The 20,014-nt window shown below is 36.1% G+C and overlaps 2 protein-coding genes across 14 annotated transcripts in view; one reads left to right on the top strand and one right to left on the bottom strand.

Moving 5' to 3' along the window:
- The first annotated feature begins 1,565 nt into the window (after nucleotides 1–1,565).
- Nucleotides 1,566–16,624, top strand: mapk8a (mitogen-activated protein kinase 8a). 9 transcript variants are annotated; one of them, XM_082154204.1, is made up of 13 exons: nucleotides 1,566–1,755; nucleotides 3,442–3,610; nucleotides 3,704–3,833; nucleotides 3,938–3,996; nucleotides 4,169–4,307; nucleotides 5,821–5,986; nucleotides 7,885–7,956; nucleotides 8,188–8,370; nucleotides 8,694–8,818; nucleotides 11,209–11,272; nucleotides 12,149–12,226; nucleotides 12,987–13,083; nucleotides 15,546–16,624. In XM_082154204.1, the coding sequence occupies exons 2-12, from the start codon at nucleotides 3,489–3,491 to the stop codon at nucleotides 13,055–13,057; spliced, it is 1,209 nt and encodes a 402-aa protein (XP_082010330.1). In that variant the 5' UTR covers nucleotides 1,566–1,755; nucleotides 3,442–3,488; the 3' UTR covers nucleotides 13,058–13,083; nucleotides 15,546–16,624. The 9 variants fall into 9 exon arrangements, with proteins under 9 accessions (XP_082010330.1, XP_082010327.1, XP_082010331.1 ...); XM_082154201.1 differs by having other exon boundaries at nucleotides 12,912–13,083; XM_082154205.1 differs by having other exon boundaries at nucleotides 12,149–12,208; nucleotides 12,987–16,624.
- Nucleotides 16,474–20,014, bottom strand: part of arhgap22a (Rho GTPase activating protein 22a) — a 30,360-nt gene continuing 26,819 nt past the window's right edge. For all 5 annotated transcript variants that reach the window (XM_082154192.1, XM_082154193.1, XM_082154194.1 and 2 more), the window contains one exon: nucleotides 16,474–19,130. In XM_082154192.1, coding sequence (XP_082010318.1) covers nucleotides 18,908–19,130 — 223 coding nt within the window. In that variant the 3' untranslated portion in view covers nucleotides 16,474–18,907. The remainder of the gene's footprint in view (nucleotides 19,131–20,014) is intronic.

Below are 20,014 nucleotides of genomic sequence, written 5' to 3'. Positions count from 1 at the left end.
GAAAACAATTCGTAGCCTACAAACCAAACGAACCACACTGCCAAGCCTGTACCTGGCTCAAAATCCTTAGTTCATCTCTCAAAACTAAGTATTTATGTCAGTGAACATATCAGTGCCATCTCAGAATGACAAGTCCTTGTGTCATTGTTCACACACAAGATAGTCAAAATGCTTAGTCATGTTAACTTGTCATTATAACAGTGTAGCTACTCTATATATTCAAATGTAAACATGGCTAAAATTGTAATGACCGTGATTAAAAAAAGACCGCACTTTATCTGTATGGCATATATATTTCAGCAGTACAAATTTACTCATTACTCTATGTCGGATATAGTATACAATAATGTAGTATATACACACGTGTTACACATGTTTGTTTGTTAGGTTAGGTCTCTATAAAGAATATTTACTGTATTGCAAAATGCAAGTGGACTATACAGCATTGCAGTGAGTATACTTTATTACAGTATAGTGAACATAGTCTGACATGTCCTGCCTACAAATGTTTGAATAATTGAGGACACTGTTGTTCTCCCAATATTCGACTGTATACCTTTCGACCCGCCTCAGCCATAAGGTCATTCTTCCTGACTGTTGACCCTATTTGTTTCCTTGTTGTTTTTCCATTGTCAGAATGTGCAACACTGTTGTGCTCATATGCTTGCCAGATAAAGCTTCATGAGATGCACCTCTGAACTATTTTAGAGAACTAGATGATCAATGGTATCTAGCCTTTTACTTTTCCCTTTGTTAGTAAAATTCAAAACTCACCTACGCAATTCAGCAATTCAGCAATTCAGCACACATTTACAAAAAAAAAAAATTCTGATAGAAATTTATAGAAAATATGCTTGACAGTTTATGACAACTAATTCAAGCATTTTGCACTTATGCAAGGAACAAATGATGTTTAGGTTGGTAAGACCATTCAACAGGAAACCGGTAGCTATAATATATTTTGACATGACACAAGCAATTGATAATGTATTTGACTAGTGACAAGTGACTATGATGTCGAGGTTGAACCAATGGTTTTGAGAATTTCAGTTTTGATCTGACAAATGCACCAAAGTGACTGAGAATAAGTTTGGTGCATTTCTCAGATAATAAATATATTTACAAGGGATTATCACATTTTAATTATTAAAGTTTCTATCTAGGAAATAGATCATATAGACTAAATAGATCAATATATCCTTAAAAAGATGCACAACAAACTTTAGATCATTATTATTATTTAGTAACTGTGGATGGATTCGAATACTAGATTGTCTTTAGACATTGCCTGTAGATTAAGACAGACAGACAGACAGACAGACAGACAGATAGCCTAGAAAGAAAGAAAGGAAGAAAGAAAGAAAGAAAGAAAGAAAGAAAGGAAGAAAGAAAGAAAGAAAGAAAGAAAGAAAGAAAGAAAGAAAGAAAGAAAGAAAGAAAGAAAGAAAGAAAGAAAGAAAGAAAGAAAGAAAGAAAGAAAGAAAGAAAGAAATATGTATCTATGAATAGACCTGCGTGATGGCACGGAAGCGCGTGGGGGTTTGGTGACGTAGAGCGCATGTCGTCCGCAGTGCACGCGAGGCCTGCTGCCAGTGGAAGAAAGCGCTTTCAATACGGTGAGGTCATGTTATCGAAACCAGCAGCCGAATAAGCGCTATTAATAATCAATAGAGACTTCACCACATCATTTCTGAAGAGCCCGAATATTTAGACGCATTTAGGATACAGGAAGTGTTTATATTTCAATCGTAGCAGGTAAGTAAGCGTTTTAAGGTGGTTTTGATACTACGTGGTATTGTTTCGCAGTGGGGGAGGGTGTCTGCACACATCACAGCTGATTTTCCTTCCTTTGAAAATGTAGCACTAATACGACAATGTCGCTGTTTTGAATGATGAGGCTTTTTAACGTTGCGACTAATAAATGAGCCTGGTTACGTGAGATCGCTTACAATGCTATTTGTCAAGCTGCTCGCTTTGCCACCCACCCACTGTGTAACCATACCATACCTTGTGTGTATTCTAGATATATTTGAATCAATAACGTAACATTTGAATGTAGATTGAATTACATATGGTTTAGCATTTATACTGATCACTGTCCAAGTAAGAAAAAAAATAAATATATTATTTTATACATAACTTACAGGCCTGCACTGTCATGACTACATGCATCCTGATTTATAAGCATTTAAACGTCCATTTTAAATGAATTGGCAACAGGCTGATTAAATATTGCTTGACAGAATTTGCCCATTATATCTGTGAGTTTGATGAGTAAAATTGTCATTATTATTAATGAAACAAAAACAAAAAATGACCCCTAAAGTTTGGTAGCAGGAACACATGATTAAAGTTTGTATCTTTATCAGAATTTGTCATATTGTTGAAAATTCTAGTTAACTTGATACTTGACTGATATCTCTATAAAGGTGTTTATTTTATTAGCCAATGGTCACTTGTGATGTGTTTTTACTTTTCACCAGGAAGGCTGTCCATAATATTTTATTTCTAATAAATTCATTTGATATCACATTAGAGCTGAAGGAATTCCATGAATTCCGTTTCTATTCCTTTCTATCGATAATTTCTATTGTGGTGCATAATAATACTTGTGGTTTGAAATTATTATTCTCTTTGTGAATGTTGTGTTGAGTAGTTTGTTTGCTATTAGCCTGGAAGTCTAAGCCTTTATTATGATCTGATTAAAATGAGAAATTATGTTTAATGGTTTGTTTGGGTGCATGTCAGATTCCACAATGTAAGCATTCATTAATATTCAATCATAAGCACCAATTAAAGTACAATTAAACATGGGCCTGTAATATTTTAAAATGATATTTTTTCTTTCTTTTTTCACTTGCTTGATTACACAAGGTTACAACCACAGACTCCTGATCTAGGGTTTTCCAGAATCAAATCTTGGCAAAATTCTCTCTGTTGCTATGGATTTAAATGCATTTTTTCATGCTTTTTGTTGTTGTTGTTCAGTGCTACTTCCTCTCATCACAGAACTGTGTCACTTTTAATGTAGTGTGACATGTCAGACAAAAAATATCCCTGATATTATGCCATTTGCGGAAAAAAAATAAAAAATGTGGGAGCATTTTTCTGTGGATCTGGGTCATTCTGTTAGTCCTACTATTTAAACTCAGGTTAATAGCTATTAGGATACTGCCCTACTCTTTGGTGGCGTGCGAGTCCCCTTTTTATGTGTGTGTGTATATTTCTAACAGCTGTATGCTCTAGTTATTTTCTTTTTTATATGGCTAAAGAGAGATAAAGCCCAGAGCCAAAAAGAGGCTCGAGACCACTCTGTGCTGTCCTTTCAGTTTATTCTGCTATGCCAGGACAAAAGATAGTGCAGAAAAATGATGTTACGATGCTAGGGATATCACAACAATTGCAATCTATAGTGCATTTTACTTTGTTTTTGTGGTCTAGGTTTGTAAAAGTCTGCCTCGTTCGGATGCTAGGACATCAACTTCATCATGAACAAAAATAAGCGAGAAAAAGAGTTCTACAGCGTAGATGTGGGTGATTCGACATTCACAGTGTTGAAGCGCTATCAGAATCTAAGACCCATCGGCTCGGGTGCTCAGGGAATAGTCTGGTACGTTCTAGAGCTCAAATTCCACCTCAAACCAAGGACGTTACACAGTCGCCACATCTTTTCATCTGTTTTATGCATGCTTTTCTCTTTTAGCTCAGCGTATGACCACAACATTGAGCGAAACGTGGCTATAAAGAAACTCAGCCGGCCTTTTCAGAATCAGACTCATGCCAAACGCGCATACAGAGAGCTGGTGCTCATGAAGTGTGTCAACCATAAAAATGTAAGTCATCAATATTCCAAAATGGGTGCATGTTGCATGCAAAGAGAAACATTTATCCAGCATCCAGCAGGGCTAATAGATATGCTTGTCTTTTTCGTTCCCAGATAATAGGGCTCTTAAATGTTTTTACACCCCAAAAAACATTAGAAGAATTCCAAGATGTGTGAGTATACATTGTGCATTCATACAGTTAAAAACGCCAGACCCCAGCTGATACCCCGCTAATGCTCTCTCACATCCGCACACACACCCTCCCCTTCTTCTCTTCTCTCTCCTACCCCCCAATCACACCCTCTTTTTTGTCCCTCCCCTTCCCGCCCCTTCCCCAACGCCAGTTACCTAGTAATGGAGCTGATGGATGCCAACCTCTGCCAAGTCATTCAGATGGAGCTGGACCACGAGCGGCTGTCCTATCTTCTGTACCAGACGCTGTGTGGAATAAAACACCTCCACTCCGCAGGGATCATCCACAGGGTCGGTGCTCTTTAGCCTAAAGCCTGTCCGCCTAAACAAAAAGACTGCCGTACGCAGCCAAGGTTGCAGTGACGGCGAAAAGCTTAATAATCAGTTAAGGTGAGGGAGGGGGAGGGGTTTCATCCCCTGGGCTGATTACAAAAAGCCAGACCTCTGCCTGCCTGACTGCCTGACTGCAGCTGCTGCTGTGGACTGCATTGCGCTGTTGAGGCAGGGACGTGTTGAGAGGCGACAGGAGGGAAGCGATCAAGTGATCCTCAGTAAACATCGCTGTCATGTAGTCCTGTTTCACCTTGACTTTACCTCTGTCTTATACGGTGTACTGCTTTTGCACAGATATGACTGAAGACGTTTATATGGATGTAATACAATACATTTGTCTCACTGCACAAGGTCATGGTTTATAAACAGCGACCTTTAAACATTAAAGATGCTAATTTCATTTGCAACCGTGGATAATCAAGCATCAAATGAATAAAACTGGTTTCACTCTGACAGATCGATTAGGTGATGAGAAAACGAAGGAACATTGAAGGAAAATCTTTTTCAAGGTTAATGATGTGGAAAGATTAGTTTGTTGAAAATGGAGTACAGAACATTAGTTTTAGTTCACTTTAGCCCCTGGAAATATATCTGTATTGCTGGTTGAGTTTCAGTTAGACAGCACCAAGTGAAACCTAAAAAAACTCAATACTGTAGCTGACATATAAAACCCTTTCCAAAGCGCAGTTTATAACCACCTTTGGCAGTTTATTTACAATTATTCTTTGATTTTTGGAAAATCGACTTTTTAAAAACATTTATATTCACCTATTAATGTTACCTGAATGTTAAATACTGCTGCCACTGGTCCAAAAGTCTGCTTCTGTTTTTTGTATATTACACAATATATTATCAGCATAACATTTTGAGTGGAAAATAGAATGGAAACATAATGACTATTTCAAATAAATGGTACTTCTAAACTTTTTATTCAACAAAGAATCCTGTTTTTTGTATTATATTTTTTTTATCACAATTTCCAAAAAATATTAAGCAGAACAACTGTTTTCAACATTGATAGTAATAATAAGAAATGTTTCTTCAGCATAGAATGATTTCTGAAGGATCATGTGACACTGAATACTGGAGTAATGATGCTGAAAATTCAGTTTAGCTATCACAGAAATAAATTATATTTTGAAATATATTAAAATAGAAAACAGTTATTACAAATTGCCATAATATTTTACAATATTGAATATATTATATTATATTTAAAAAAATCAGCATTGGTGAGCATAAGAGATATATTTCAAAAAATCTTACTAATCCCAAAAACGTATTATTATTTACATTTTTTAAGAATCCTAAGACTTTGTGGTGTTGTTTTTTTCTACTTTGGTTTTGATTTTCTATGCCGTCTCAGACTTTTGGACCCCAATATACTTTATATAGCCTATTTTAAAGTAAACAAATGCTATAAATGAGAATGCAAAATATTCGACTAATATTCTGTCCTGTTATTCTTTAGGATCTAAAACCTAGCAACATCGTGGTAAAGTCAGACTGTACTCTGAAGATCCTGGATTTCGGTCTGGCCAGGACAGCAGCTACGGGTCTGCTGATGACACCATATGTGGTGACGCGTTACTATAGAGCCCCTGAAGTCATCCTGGGAATGGGATATCAAGCCAATGGTCAGTGCTGCTGACAAGCTACAGAATGCCTAGTTGACACATCCTATGCATGCTTAACTACCAATATCATCCTCGTGTTGCAGGTCTCAATTCACGCTTTTATAGGCCTCTCTGATGCTTTCCTTGCACTAATAGCTTTGTGGTTTCTGCACCTAAATGTGTTACAAGGCATACAAATTGTTGGGAATTCATTCTTTTTTGTTCTGTCTTTGTTAAAATGTAAAGCCTGTTTAGTGTGTGATGAGTAGACAATGGGTTGGTGTGCTCATTCATTTCTTCCCCAAACTCTAATGAATAAAACAAGCTCTTATGCAACAGTGCAAAAATACTAACACCCCCTGACTTCCTGCTTAACCGTTTTCTCTCTTTCCCTCTGCTGCACGTGCTTAGTGGACATTTGGTCTGTGGGCTGCATTTTGGCAGAAATGGTCCGTCACAAAATCCTTTTTCCTGGGAGGGACTGTATCCTTGAGCCACAAAATTACAAAAATGCATAATTGACGCTTAGATTGTCTGTTGTCATTTTGAGAATCTGTATTATTCTCACAAAGAAGAGTCATGCGGTATATATTAAGCTAGATATACTGTATAGTCCCCCACTAATTTGGCATAAATGTGTATGAAGGTTCTATATTGTGTTCTTTGTTATGCATGTTCATCAAATTTGGGTTGGTTATAGCTCTTTCTTTTGCATTTCACTCAAATATTTATTTCTATGAAGTGCGGTTTTGACTTTTCAGTTGGCTTACTGGTTAATTTTGGCTTTACCTTTAGTGAACACCACTATATTGAAGGATTAGTTTGGTTTTTTAGATTGCCGCCTGCTTTTTCATTTACTGGTTGTTTCTTATTGGTATGTGTTTTAGTGTCATGGTAAATTTAAAAAGAAACATTCAGGCATTCTAGCTGTTGTGTTCTGCTCTTGTGATAAAGGTCTGACATTGTTTTAGTTTCATATTATAAATTACCCCTGAACACTGGGATAAGTTGCATTTATGAGCTTATTAGATTTGAAGGTTTTGCACTCTATGGTGTTCACTACTGTTCACAAGCTTGGGGTCAGTAAGCTTCTTTTTTTGAAGAAGAAGAAGAAGAAGAAATGTATACTTCTAATTAGAAAACGATTCTGATTGATCAAAAGTGACATTAAACACATTTTATAATGTTACAAAAGATTTTCGATCAAATTTTCTATTCTATCAAAAAATCCTGAAAAATGCATCAGTTTCCATAAAAATATGAAGCAGCACAACTGTTTTCAACACTTGCAATAATGTTTTTTCATAGTAAATGACTGCTGAAAATTCAACTTTGTTATCACAGGAATAAATAATATTTTAAAGTATATTAAAATAGAAAACTGTTATTTGAAATGATAATAATATTGAACAATATTACTGTATTTTTTTTATCAAATAAATGCAGCTTCGGTGAGCATAAAAGACTTTTCCACAAAAACAAATCGTACTGACTCATAACTTTTAAATGGTAGTGAGTTTTGATGGTGTTTGAGAAAACATCATCCCAAAAAGCCTACGTCAGGATTTTGGTGTATTCTGAAAATAATATTCTGTAATATGTGTATGTTCATGTTAAGTCTAAATCTGTAATATTGCCCAATGTTTTATTTTCTCCATCATAATCAGCTGATGAGTCACAATATGAATGAAAACGGTCACGCCTGTCTGTGATGCTTTATAAGGCTTGTTTCCAGTTTATTTATAGTTTTGCAATGATCATTCTGTGTTACGTCTGTGCTCCATCCTCACTGACTTTCCCTGCTAGACATGACAGTTCCTGCATGACGCACATCACTTTTCTTGACATCTGATTTCATTTTATTTGTCTTTTTTTAGCTCTGTGTTGCATGCTAATTTCACTTTCATTTCATTTTTCAGTGGATGTGTGGTCTGTTGGCTGTATCATGGCTGAAATGGTCAGAGGTAGTGTGTTGTTTCCAGGTTCAGATCGTATCCTTACATGTCTATCCTGTGTCATCCATTCCATGGTCATCCCTTCTCTCTGTTACACACAATACATTGTTTTTCCATGGTACACTATGGCTTTTAGGACTAAATAGATTTAGCATAAGCCTTCAAAATGAATTGGTGCAAAGTAAAAATTTGTGGAAAGCCTGCAAGAAGATCGTTTCAGATATTGTAGGCCTATTTATTATTTTCTTAACCTTCTAATGCCTGAAGATATTGATCAGTGGAACAAAGTCATCGAGCAGCTGGGAACACCATCCCAGGAGTTCCTGATGAAACTCAACCAGTCTGTGCGGACCTATGTGGAGAACAGGCCACGGTACACCGGATACAGCTTTGAGAAGCTGTTTCCCGACGTCCTGTTCCCTGCTGATTCAGAACACAACAAACTGAAAGGTACATATGCCTAAAGGTTTAAATGGGTGACATTTTTCTGTAGCACTTTTTTCATAATTAGGCAGCTGTGCAATTGCTGTTTGCAAATGGGAAAGTCAAAATGTTGGTATTGTGCAAGTGTTGAAATTAAATATTTAATCCATCACTCAGCTGATATATTTGCAGAACAAAAACAGCCTATTTTGCAATTCTAATAATTTCCAGTGTATTCACAGTGAAGTGGCCTGAATAATCTACTGTGTTTTTGAGATGACATGTCAAGCCACTTGAGAACCTCAGAAACGCCATTAACTCTCTCTTTGTACTGGATGTGATTTATGCAGCGAGCCAAGCACGGGACCTGCTGTCTAAAATGCTGGTAATAGATGCATCTAAACGGATTTCTGTGGATGAAGCTCTTCAGCACCCCTACATTAATGTGTGGTACGACCCAGCTGAAGTGGAAGCGGTGAGTTTATGCGCATTCACACACACCAAGTACCAATCCATTGCTGTTAAGTACACATGCAAACTCCATTGTGATTTCAAGTCGTTGCACTTTTGAATAATCTACATAATTAGTGTTGATTTTTTTTTTAAGCTATAAATGTACAAAAGCTATTTTAAAAAGAAATTACAACTGTGCCAGAATAAATGGGTGTCTAATTTGGGGACCAAATGTAGGTTTGTTGTTGTTGTTTGACAATGTTAAGAATGATTAGATGTGTATATTTAATATGCACATTTAATATAAACTAGAGATGCGCCGATGTATCGGCCACAGATATATATATCAGCTAATTTCTAATCAATTTAAAGCCATTGGCATATCAGCTATAGCATGAAAAAGGCCGATATCGATGGTTTTGATTAATTAACCGCTTAAAGGCAATGATTTGTATTATGTCTGTTGCATAATCCAATGTTTTTCTTTGGGTAAAATAGTTAGATACTTGCCAAAACAAAATTAAACCTGTACAAAATATAGCAGGGCTTGACAATACGGGCTGCCCCGTTGCCAGAATTGATTTCTCTTTCGCTTGAACAGACAAATTCACACAAAATTGGTAAGTATCCTAGTAAATGCAGCTGGTTATGGCTTAAGTGAACATAAACAGTTGAGAAATAAAACATGTGTATATCACTATATTGGATCTGTGCAGCTCTTAAAGTGACAGCAGCCTAATATTCCTGCTGCACTGCTGTCTTTGTTTTAATATTAATCAAACAAAAAAAATCTCACTGCTCTTGACTAAATAACTGTTGTAACTTTATTAAGGATGTATACATTTGCATACATTTAATATATACAGCAGTGTTATCTTAACATTTGATTATTTAATTTCTGTACCTGAAAACTTCTGTTACTCCTGTTTCACACTGGATGCGCAAGCAGAGCGGAGGCAACGCAGAAGCGTATGTAGAGCGGGAGCAGCACGCACGCATTGTGCTTTCACACTGGCAGCGCTTGTCGCGCGCAGCTGAACCGTGGCTTGGTACTTCAGTACTTCAAATACAGAGTATCGTACATTCTGGCACGTTTTTCAGGTGTTCTCCTCCAACCACTGTCTGTCACGTGCTTTGATTTAAGATGCACAGCATACTCTGCTGCAATGCGACTGTGTTCTCCTCCTACTGTCCCACACACATATGCATATAATTATTTAAGTCATCTTTAAGTCAAGATATACCACTACTTTTAAGCAATTAAACAAGCCTTTGAAGTTTGGGCAAAAACTCCTGGCAATCGTGTTTTTGTGTATTTTATTATATTTTTTTACTGCTCTGAATGTCATATGGTTATTGTGAAACACGGAACAGCTCATTTATATGATTTTATGGGGAAATTTGTTATTTTTCGTTTTAACTCGGGTGTATTTTGAACAAGAAAAATGCATTGTGGCTTTAATTCAGCGTGAGCGGCGCAGCACAAATAGACTCTGTCCGAAACGATTGCGGGACTGCCGCTTCTGCTTCTGCTACGCGCTGCCTCGGTGTGCAGTGTGAATGCTCTAATAATCTGAACATGGTCACCGTAAAAAAATTGCTCTAGTCTGTTTACGCATCCACTGTGAAAAGCACTGTTTATTTCATATGTATCTTTGTTCTGTTGTATTTATGTATTTATGTTGGCCTGTTGAATGTGAAATAGATCCAATCCATGTTTAATGAAGATGATTTGATGATGCAGCAATAAACTAGCTAGTATACATTAATACTTGCTTTTTTAAAACTTTGCTAATTTAAAACATGATCAAAAAAGTGTTCTATTTTAATGACAGAAGTTATATCGGTATTGGAATCGGCTAATAGTTGTTTAACAATCGGCCAAATAAATTATATCGGTGCATCCCTAGTAAAATAGCAATATTGTGAAAAATATTATTATAACAATTTAAAGTAATATTTATTTATGGCAAAGCTGAATTTTCAGCAGTCGTCATTACTCCAGTCTTCAGTGTCACATGTTCCTTCAGAAATCATTCTAAGATGTTGATTTCGTGCTCAAGAAACTCTTATTATTATAATTATCATCATCAATGTTGAAAACAGTTGTGCTGCTTAATATTGTTGTGGAAAACATGATACATTTTTTCAGGAGCAGTGTTTATTTGAAAAATAAATCTTTTGTAACATTATAAATGTCTTTACTGTCACTTTTGATCAATTTAGTATGTTCTTGCAAATTAAAAGTATTAATTTCTTTCAAAAACAAAAAATCTTACTGACCCCAAACATATGAAAGGTAGTGTATCTGTTCTCACAACAGAAACATAGAGTTTGTGGCTATTTTTTTTTTAACACGTTAATTGTTTATCTCACCAGTATAATTATGTATGCTTATCTTTCTCTTTTCAGCCACCTCCTCTGATCATAGACAAACAGCTCGATGAGAGGGAACACACAGTGGATGAGTGGAAAGGTGGTTTGTTTTTCTAACTTTAAAGTTCACTGAGTGAAATCCGATGCAAAGGAAAGTGCCAGAGGTTTAGAACAAACATGATTTGCCCACTGCACACGCGGTCGAAATCTTGTCTGCAGCGGTCACCTGATTGAATAGTGTTAATAAGCTCCTCTGCGTGTTTAAATGTCTGACGGCAGTTGCTTAAATTAGAAAGATTGATATTTCTTTCAACTCATGGAGAGGAGCATGTGCTGTTGAATATAAACCTTGCCAGTTTCCATGACTTCGTTCATCTATGCAGATTTGGGGAGTAACATTTATTTATTTATTTTTTTCAGTTGAATTGTTTCTTTTAGCTATTTGACAGTAGCTCAGCTCTTTTCAAGACAGCGTAACTAAGAGAAGCTAGTTTTTCGTGACAGTGAAGCTATGTAGCGTGACAGTGCAAAAATCCCTCACAAGTTCCTAAAAGTGTTGCGAAGTCTGATGCAGTTTAGTGAATCAGTTCATTTGGAGGGTTATACGATTCATCAGTCATTATTATACGATACAATAAATGGTTAATCAGTCAAACAAACAATTCACTTTTATTTCAATCCCTGCTCTTTTCCCTTCCAAGTATGTAATTTATTGCCACTGTTCATCACCATGTTTTCAAGTTAATTAGATAATATTATTTTCTGGTTTTATTAATGTATCTGAATGTGAATTTAACCCTACTGAAATCCTTACGGTTTTTATGCTTGAGAAACTTATTTATAAAGTTTCATTCCCTTAAATGGCTATGGCTTCACTGAAGTTGGATAAAAAGTGTGTACTAATTACTTCAAAAAGAGTAGCCTCACTCTTTTGTTTATTCTTTCTAATTGTTCTTTCTTTGTTTTTCTTCATCAGATCTGATCTATAAAGAAGTTATGGATTGGGAAGAACGGGTGAAGAATGGTGTTATTCGAGGTCAGCCCTCCCCTCTAGGTTAGTTAGATGAGTTTCTCTAATGCAGAAACATTTGCTTATGTTGATCTCAGAGCTTAATGCTAAGGATTCTTTCTAATGGCCCGGTCAAGCCTGTGGTTTAAATTTTCACTGGCCCCACCACAACATTTTTATAAATAAAATAAAATTGTTATTGTTTTCAATGATTTTGACCCATGACACCAAAATGTTAGATCCCAGTAAAATCTCGCAATTCTCAATTACAATTTCTAGCCTAACTAATCTACATTTCAATCACAATCACTTGCATGATTAAATTGGCAAGACTTACAAAAAAAGGATGTGCAAATGATAAACTTTCATGATGATGTAGAATTGAATTGTAGACAGTCTGTAGACAGTCTACAGACTGTCAACATCTTTCACGCTGGCCTCGGCGATCAGGCAGTCCTTATTGTCGGGCCCTGCATCTGCCCCCATCTGCATATAATCACACATTACACCGTACAAAAAATAGTTGTTTCAACTTAAAAAAAGTAAGTGTTCGTGCTGCCTTAAAAATGTACGTTTACTCAACTCAAATATCCAAGTTGTCACAAGTACAACTTCACATTTCAAGTTGACTAAACACGAACACTTGCTTTTTAAGTTGAAACAACTATTATTATTTTTTACGGTGTATGTGCAGGTAATCTAACTGACTGTTATGTTTCACATAGCACAGGTGCAGCAGTGATCAACGGCTCACCCCAGCCCTCCTCCTCCTCCTCTATTAATGACGTCTCCTCCATGTCCACAGAGCCCACCGTGGCCTCGGACACCGACAGCAGCCTGGAGGCCTCTGCGGGACCCCTGAGCTGCTGCAGATGACTATCACCTTCCCCTGGAGATTCTCTGTGTGTGGCATGGTATCAGATTTAGGCCAGTCTAATACATTATTTTGGGTCGGGTATGGCTTTTTGAGTTCTGCTGTAGATGCTGTAAATGACTATACAATTTTATCTTTTTAGCGACATCCCTAACAGGTTTAGCCATTGATAGTGAACTCCTTAACAAAACTCTTCTTTTATAAGCTACATTTAGAGTATTTTGTCATGTTGTCGTAGAGTGAATTTGGAAGGTAATCTGTAAAGATTGAATTGTGAATATATTTTCTCAAATTCATTTATTTTGAGTCTTTTTTTTTTTTCTTCTGGTCAATGTATAGTTTTCTTAGTCACCTGGGATATGAAAATCTTTAGATTGTCAATATTAGTATTTTAAAATGGACATAACAATGTTGCACAAATTGATATCAACATAGTTATTTAAGTACATTTTGACAGCTTGCCTGAGGTGGCTTTTTCTGGGTCATGTTTTCCATCTTTGTGCACAGCACATTTTATTTAAATTTTGTACAGTTTCGTTTAGATATAATAACTCACAACATCGAAAAAAATATTTTTATATGTACATTGAGTTATTTTGTCAGGCTGATCTGTTTTTCATGAATACTTTTGCTGCTGGTTAATTTCCTGGTAGACTGTGATATGTGTCGTGCTTGTCCATATGTCTCTGGTGTTCTTGTTCTAGTCCTAGTTACCTGGGATTTCAGCACCTTTTTATTTTTTAATTATTGAAATTCATTTTACCCCTTTAAAATCTGCATATAGAACAAGCATTGCACTTCAATACCGTCCTGGTCAGAATTATTGGCACTCTTGGTAAATATGAACTAAGAAGTCTGTGAAAATAATTCTGCATTGTTAATCCTTTCGACCTTTTATTCAGAAAAATCGAACCTTTCATTGAAGTAAAACAATTGAAATGTGGGGAAAATCTCATGAAATAAATGTTTTTCTCTAATAAACACTGGCCACAATTAATGGCACCTTTCTATTCCATACTTTTTGCAGCCTCCTTTTGCCAAGATAACACCTCTAGAGTCTTCACAGACCATTTCTCCATACAGAATCTCTCCAGATCCTTCAGATTCCCAGCTCCATGTTTGTGCTTCTTCTCTTCAGTTCAGCCCACTCATTTTCTGTAGGGTTTAGGTCAGGGGACTGGGATGGTCATGGCAGAAGCTTAATTTTGCGCTCAGTGACATTGATGTTTGTTTTGGATCGTTGTCCTGGTGGAAGATCCAACCACGGCCCATTATAAGATTTCTAGCAGAGGCAGTCAGGTTTTGATTTTTTATCTGTTGGTATTTGCTAGAATCCATAATACCATGTATCTGAACAAGATGTCCAGGACCTCCAGCAAAAAACATGCCCACAATTTCAAAGATTCAGCAGTATATTTAACCGTGGGCATGGGGTACTTTTTATCCCTGGTTGCACCAAACCCATCTGTTGGGTTTGCTGCCATGAAGAACTTTTTGTTTTGTTTCATCTGACCATAGAAGCCTGTCCCCATTGAAGTTCAAGCAGTGTCTGACAACAATATGCCAACCCCTAGACTCAACTATTTTCTGCAATTCTCCAGCTGTGATTCTTGGAGAATCTTTGGCCACTAGAACTTTCCTCACTGCGCATTAAGACAATATAGACAACATAGTCCTCTTTCAGGCAGATTCGTAACATTTCCGGTTTATTGAAACTTTTTAATTATTGATGGTGGAAATGGGAATATTTAACGCTTTAGCTATTTTCTTACAGCCACTTTCTATTTTGTGAAGCTATATTCAGAACTATATTCTTTGGTTTTACTCATTGTGATGGATGATTAAGGGAATTTGGCTTGTGTGTTTCCTCATGTTTATACTCCTGTGGAACAGGAAGGCATGTTCCTAGTCACCATGGTGTGCTACAAAATTGAAAATATGATGGGGAATATACTTCAGATATATATTACTCACAAGAATTTCTAAGGTTACCGATAATTTGTGGCTAATGTGTGTTAGAGAAAAAAAATAAAATAAATCATAATGTGATCTTTCCCCTCCACATTTATTAGTTTTACTTCAATGAAAGGTTAGATTTTTGTGATATTCTTTTTTGAATGAAAGATCAAAAGGATAAACAATGCAGATTAATTTTTTCATCCATCTTTGATCAAATTTACCAAGGGTGCCAATAATTCTGACCACGACTGTAGCTGGGATTATATCAATATTAGATTTTGCAGTTTTTCTCTAATATTTGTCCATCCCTTAACAAGGTTTGTTTTGTGACTACTTAGTTGGTAGAGCAAATGTTTTCCAATTATTTTATTATTATTATTTTGGAAGACCTACAAAAACGTCTACACTAGTTAATTTCTAGCATATTCCATTAGAGTTATTAAGCTACTTATTTTTGTACAACAGTGAAATTGGAAATAATTTATCTCTAGATTGTTTTTATTCTTATTGTTTTTTTATTTCCCCCGTCAGGTTGGAAGGTCTGTAATGGCACATTATGTGCTGTAAATGAACGGGACATACTGAACTGACCTACTGTACGTAAATGAATTGTAACTCGTGACATTGAATACTGTGGAGTGCCATGTATTATTTGATAAGATTAAGATATATCAGGGAAGTGGGTTTCTTTTACATTTTCTTTTGAATGTGAATGTGAGAGAGAACGTTGAAAAGGCCTGAAGTTTTGGAGTGAAAAGTGGGAATCTGAATGTTGTTGACCTGGGGTTTAGCCCATTGGATTTATTTACCTGTGCACAGGGTAAAACAAAACTAAACTAAATATTTTGCTATTACTTTATATTATTGTTTTTGTTTTAAGTGCTCTTAATAGTGGCAATGATATTAAGCCCTACATAATTGCCTGGGAAGCCTGAACCTACTGTAACTGCAAAAAGCAAAAGCTTCTCAACATGTGATGTTTTAGGCATGAAAACACAAGAGCCGTTTGAAGGTCGAGTCTGAACTACCTCACACTGACACCATACAGCTCACATTTTACAAGTATTACTGTAAACTTCATTTCATTTTATTTATTTATTCATAAGAAAATGAGTGTACAAGTGTCTATAGTTTGTTAGTGTGAGAGTGTATTGTATGTACGTGTATACAATTCAACGAGTGCGTGTCCTTGTTTCCTCTAGACTTTTTTGTTTGTTTGTTTTATTCAGCTTATGTGCAGTAACTCAAAGCTGAACAATGAACCATCTTATTTCAGACTCTATTTATTTCAGAAGATGTTTAGAAGGGTTCTGTCCGTATTTTGCTGTTTCGAGAAAAAGAAAAGAGAATGATTAAAATGGAGAGGAAATGTTTCTCATCCCCAGTCTCAACAGTGGGCAGTATCTTGCATGACCTGCTTAGCATTTGATTTTAAGTCCAGAACACTGTACAAGAACCATAAGATCATGGTGCTGGGTTTATTAGACTTCACAAACTGATGCAGTTGTTTTATATTAGGGTTAGCAGATAACCACCTCATTTGAATGCACTGAACTTCAACTGTTAACATCATAACAACTGGAAAAATGGAAATAAACCATTGAAAAATGGGTTTGCTTTCGTCTTTTTTTTGTCCTCATTGATGTCTAAGAAGTTATACTTAAATCTTATCTTTTTTCAAAGTCTACATATTTTACCAAACACTTTAAAGGGTTAGTTCACCCAAAAAGGAAAATTTGGTCATCATTTATGTACCATTCCATGTACCATTTTGTTCATCTTCAAAACACAAATGGAAGATATTTTTAAAAGAGTCTTGAGAGATTTCTGTCCCTCTACTGAAAGTTCATTCCACCATTTCAAAAGGTTCATAGTGAGACATTGTAAAGGAAATCCATATGATTCAAGTGCTTTAATCCATGTCTTCTGAAGAGATTGCTATAGCTTTGATGAACAGATTTGTTTAGGCTTTTATTCTCATATATAAACATTGATCAACACACATACATATGATATAGCACAAGAAATATGGTAAATTTTACTTTATAAAGCATTAAAATAGACTTTTAGAATGGACTTTCAGTGGAGGGGCAGAAATCTCTCTGGTTGCATAAAAAAAAATCTTCATTTGTGATCTGAAGATGAATGACTTATGTGTTTGGAAAGGCATGAGGGTGAGTAATTGATAACATAATTTACATTTTTGAATGAACTATCCCCTTTGAAGGGATAAATTCACCCAAAAATTAAAATTCTGTCATCATTTACTTACCCTCAAGTTGTTCCAAACCTGTATTAATTTCTTTCTTCTGCTGAAAAGAAGGTCGTAAACCAAACAGTTGATGACTAGTTAAGTTGACTGCTATTTTTTTCCATACTATGGAGGTCACTGGGGTCCATCAACTGTTTGGTTTCCGACCTTCTTTAAAATATCTTCTTTTGGGTTCAGCAGAAGAAAGAAACTAATACAGGTTTGGAACAACTTGAGGGTGAGTAGATGCTGACAAAATGTTCATTTTTGGGCGAACTATCCCTTTAAGTTGTCCTTGATGGTCTGAATTCTTGAAAGCGTTTGATAGAAAACTAATTTTTTTTTTGCATAGCACTGTTATCATTATATGATTTGATAATGAGTTGTTATATTACTCATTATCCAACTTCTGATTTTCCTTGATGCATTATAAAGTCACAACATTACACAGTTTTAATGACAACGGCAATTTATTACGAAGACTATAGCCAGTCTTCATTTGAAATGAAATACCCATTTTTTGAAGACCTCTACTTTGGCACGTTCTGCATTCAGGAATTAATAAACAGAAAAACAACCACAAGAACATATGTGCATACTTAAAAAGAAAAGAAAAACTAACACATTCAAGTATATGTCAGCCTTAGTTCCATCATCTATTTTATATAAAGACACTCATTCTTTGAGTGTTTTGAAAAACAACACCTGAGAAATAGTTCTAGGTACATTAATAAGCTTAAATAAATACTAGCCTTGGCAATCCTGCAGCTGAAGTAATCTTTTTATATAGTTGATTTAAAAGATTTGAAGAACTTTTGGACAAGTTGTACAATTCAACACTTGTACAGTTTGGATGGTGTCACCTCATCTAATCTTTTATTCTATAGTGCATTTTACTTACAATAAAGGGATTTGCTGACAAGAGTTCGTGTTTGAAGTCTGACGGTGTAACAGTTGAACTAAATGAGCGATGACTTGTTCATGTCTGGTAGTGTGAGGCAAAGTGTGATAGTAAACAGCCTGTTGATGGTTTTAAACGAAGTAGACTTTGTATGAAAAAGGATTGTGTGATAATTTCATCAAAACATCAAGGTTTATCAGGACTTCTTTCATACCATGCATTAACATGACCTGCCTTTGTGAGGGAACAGTCTGGTCTGAAAAGTCATGCTTTGGTATAATCTGTGCAGGTTATGCTAGTGATGACTGCTAACAATTGAGCTTTACCTTAAAGGAATAGTTCACCCAAAAAATTTAAGATGGCAAGTTTGACGTTAAGAACAAGACGCACAATTTGGTTTGTTCTTCACAAAATAAAGCACTGCTCTTTTCCATTTTTTTAAGATTTCTCAAATATTCGTTTGTGCTCTGCAGAAGAAAAAAAAAACAGCAAATGCGTTTAGAACAACATGAGGGGAAGTAAATCACAGAATATGTATGTTTGTGTGAACTATCCCTTTAAAATGTAAGACTGAAGAGCAGAGATAAAAGTAAAACTGCTACACGATCAAGTCGCCGTTACAAAACAGCACAAAATGACCTCTGAATACTCATGATGCATGAGCAGAGAGATTTCAAAATTCTATCTACAACAAACACGCAGTCTCTCAGTGTTAAATCAGGAGGACTGTCAAAGCGCAAGTCAAATTTTGCTTGTCCTTGTTCCCAACGTAAGATCTCCCAAGGTGGAGAAGAACTCCTCCATTTCGTTCTGGAGCAAACGGTTGCGGGTCTCTGCGTCCTGACGGGCCCGTTCAGAGTTGCGGAGTTTGATTTCCAACATGCGATACTTTTTCTTCTCCTGGTCAAACTCCTCCTCTAGTCTCTCCACTTGGCTACGCAGCATGATGCTTGATTCCTCCAGCCTTAGAAGAATGTATTACATCAATTACATTTGAAAAGTAATGCCAAATACACCATGTGATATTGTAGGAAATACAAAAAAAAAACAGAAAATGTATTCTAATTCACTTAATAAGTGACTATTTATTGTCTAAAGAAATTCATTTAAACATAAAGGTGAAGTGTGTAATTTCTGCGCCGCTAGCAGTACCAAATGAAAATGCAAAAATGGTAATTGTCAAGCAGGTTTCTTAGACACTCTCTGCTATTGGCAGATAACGTACACCATTGGTTGAGCCATTGTCGGGCTGGTTGGATTTAAAAAAAAAAATCTTAAAAATCCAAAGTATTTACTCTTTTCGGGGGAAATCAACGAACAAAATGGCTTTCTCATGTCTGCATATAGGGCCAGCTTTACTAACAGCCTGCACCAGCGCAAAGCTTCTTTTGGCGTTAAAAAACTACTGTCGGGATTTACTAAAGGCACACAGTGAAAAATTTGCGCTGAAAAGGCGTGGACAGTTATTTTTGCAGCTGACCTTATTGCATATGCATTTGAAGGAGTTTCCCTTTCAAGTGTAACATTTATGGGAGGAGATTATTTCAATTAATCACGCAAGGTGATTCACTAAGGTTTGCGCTCGTCAATGTACTGGTGTTTTCGCAATTATTTTTCGCCCAAAAAAAGCACGTCTTAAACCAGATGCTACCTAGTAGATTGCATTGGTCATTGTGGAAAATATCTGACTGCATCTGTGTTCTTTAAATCGCACATCCTCAGTAGATCACACGCAGAACTTTCCCCTCCCAACGGCGCTGTTTTGGAATTGCGCTCTCACGCTAATTTGCCCTGTTTAATAAATCTGCCTCTAAAACTGAGCTAGGAGAAAGAATTTTAAAGCCACCA

Source organism: Leuciscus leuciscus, assembly GCF_965113295.1.
Source record: "Leuciscus leuciscus genome assembly, chromosome: 22".
NCBI lineage: Eukaryota > Metazoa > Chordata > Actinopteri > Cypriniformes > Leuciscidae > Leuciscus > Leuciscus leuciscus.
The sequence above is the reverse complement of the archived record's forward strand: the minus strand, read 5'-3'. Positions and strand labels throughout refer to the sequence as shown.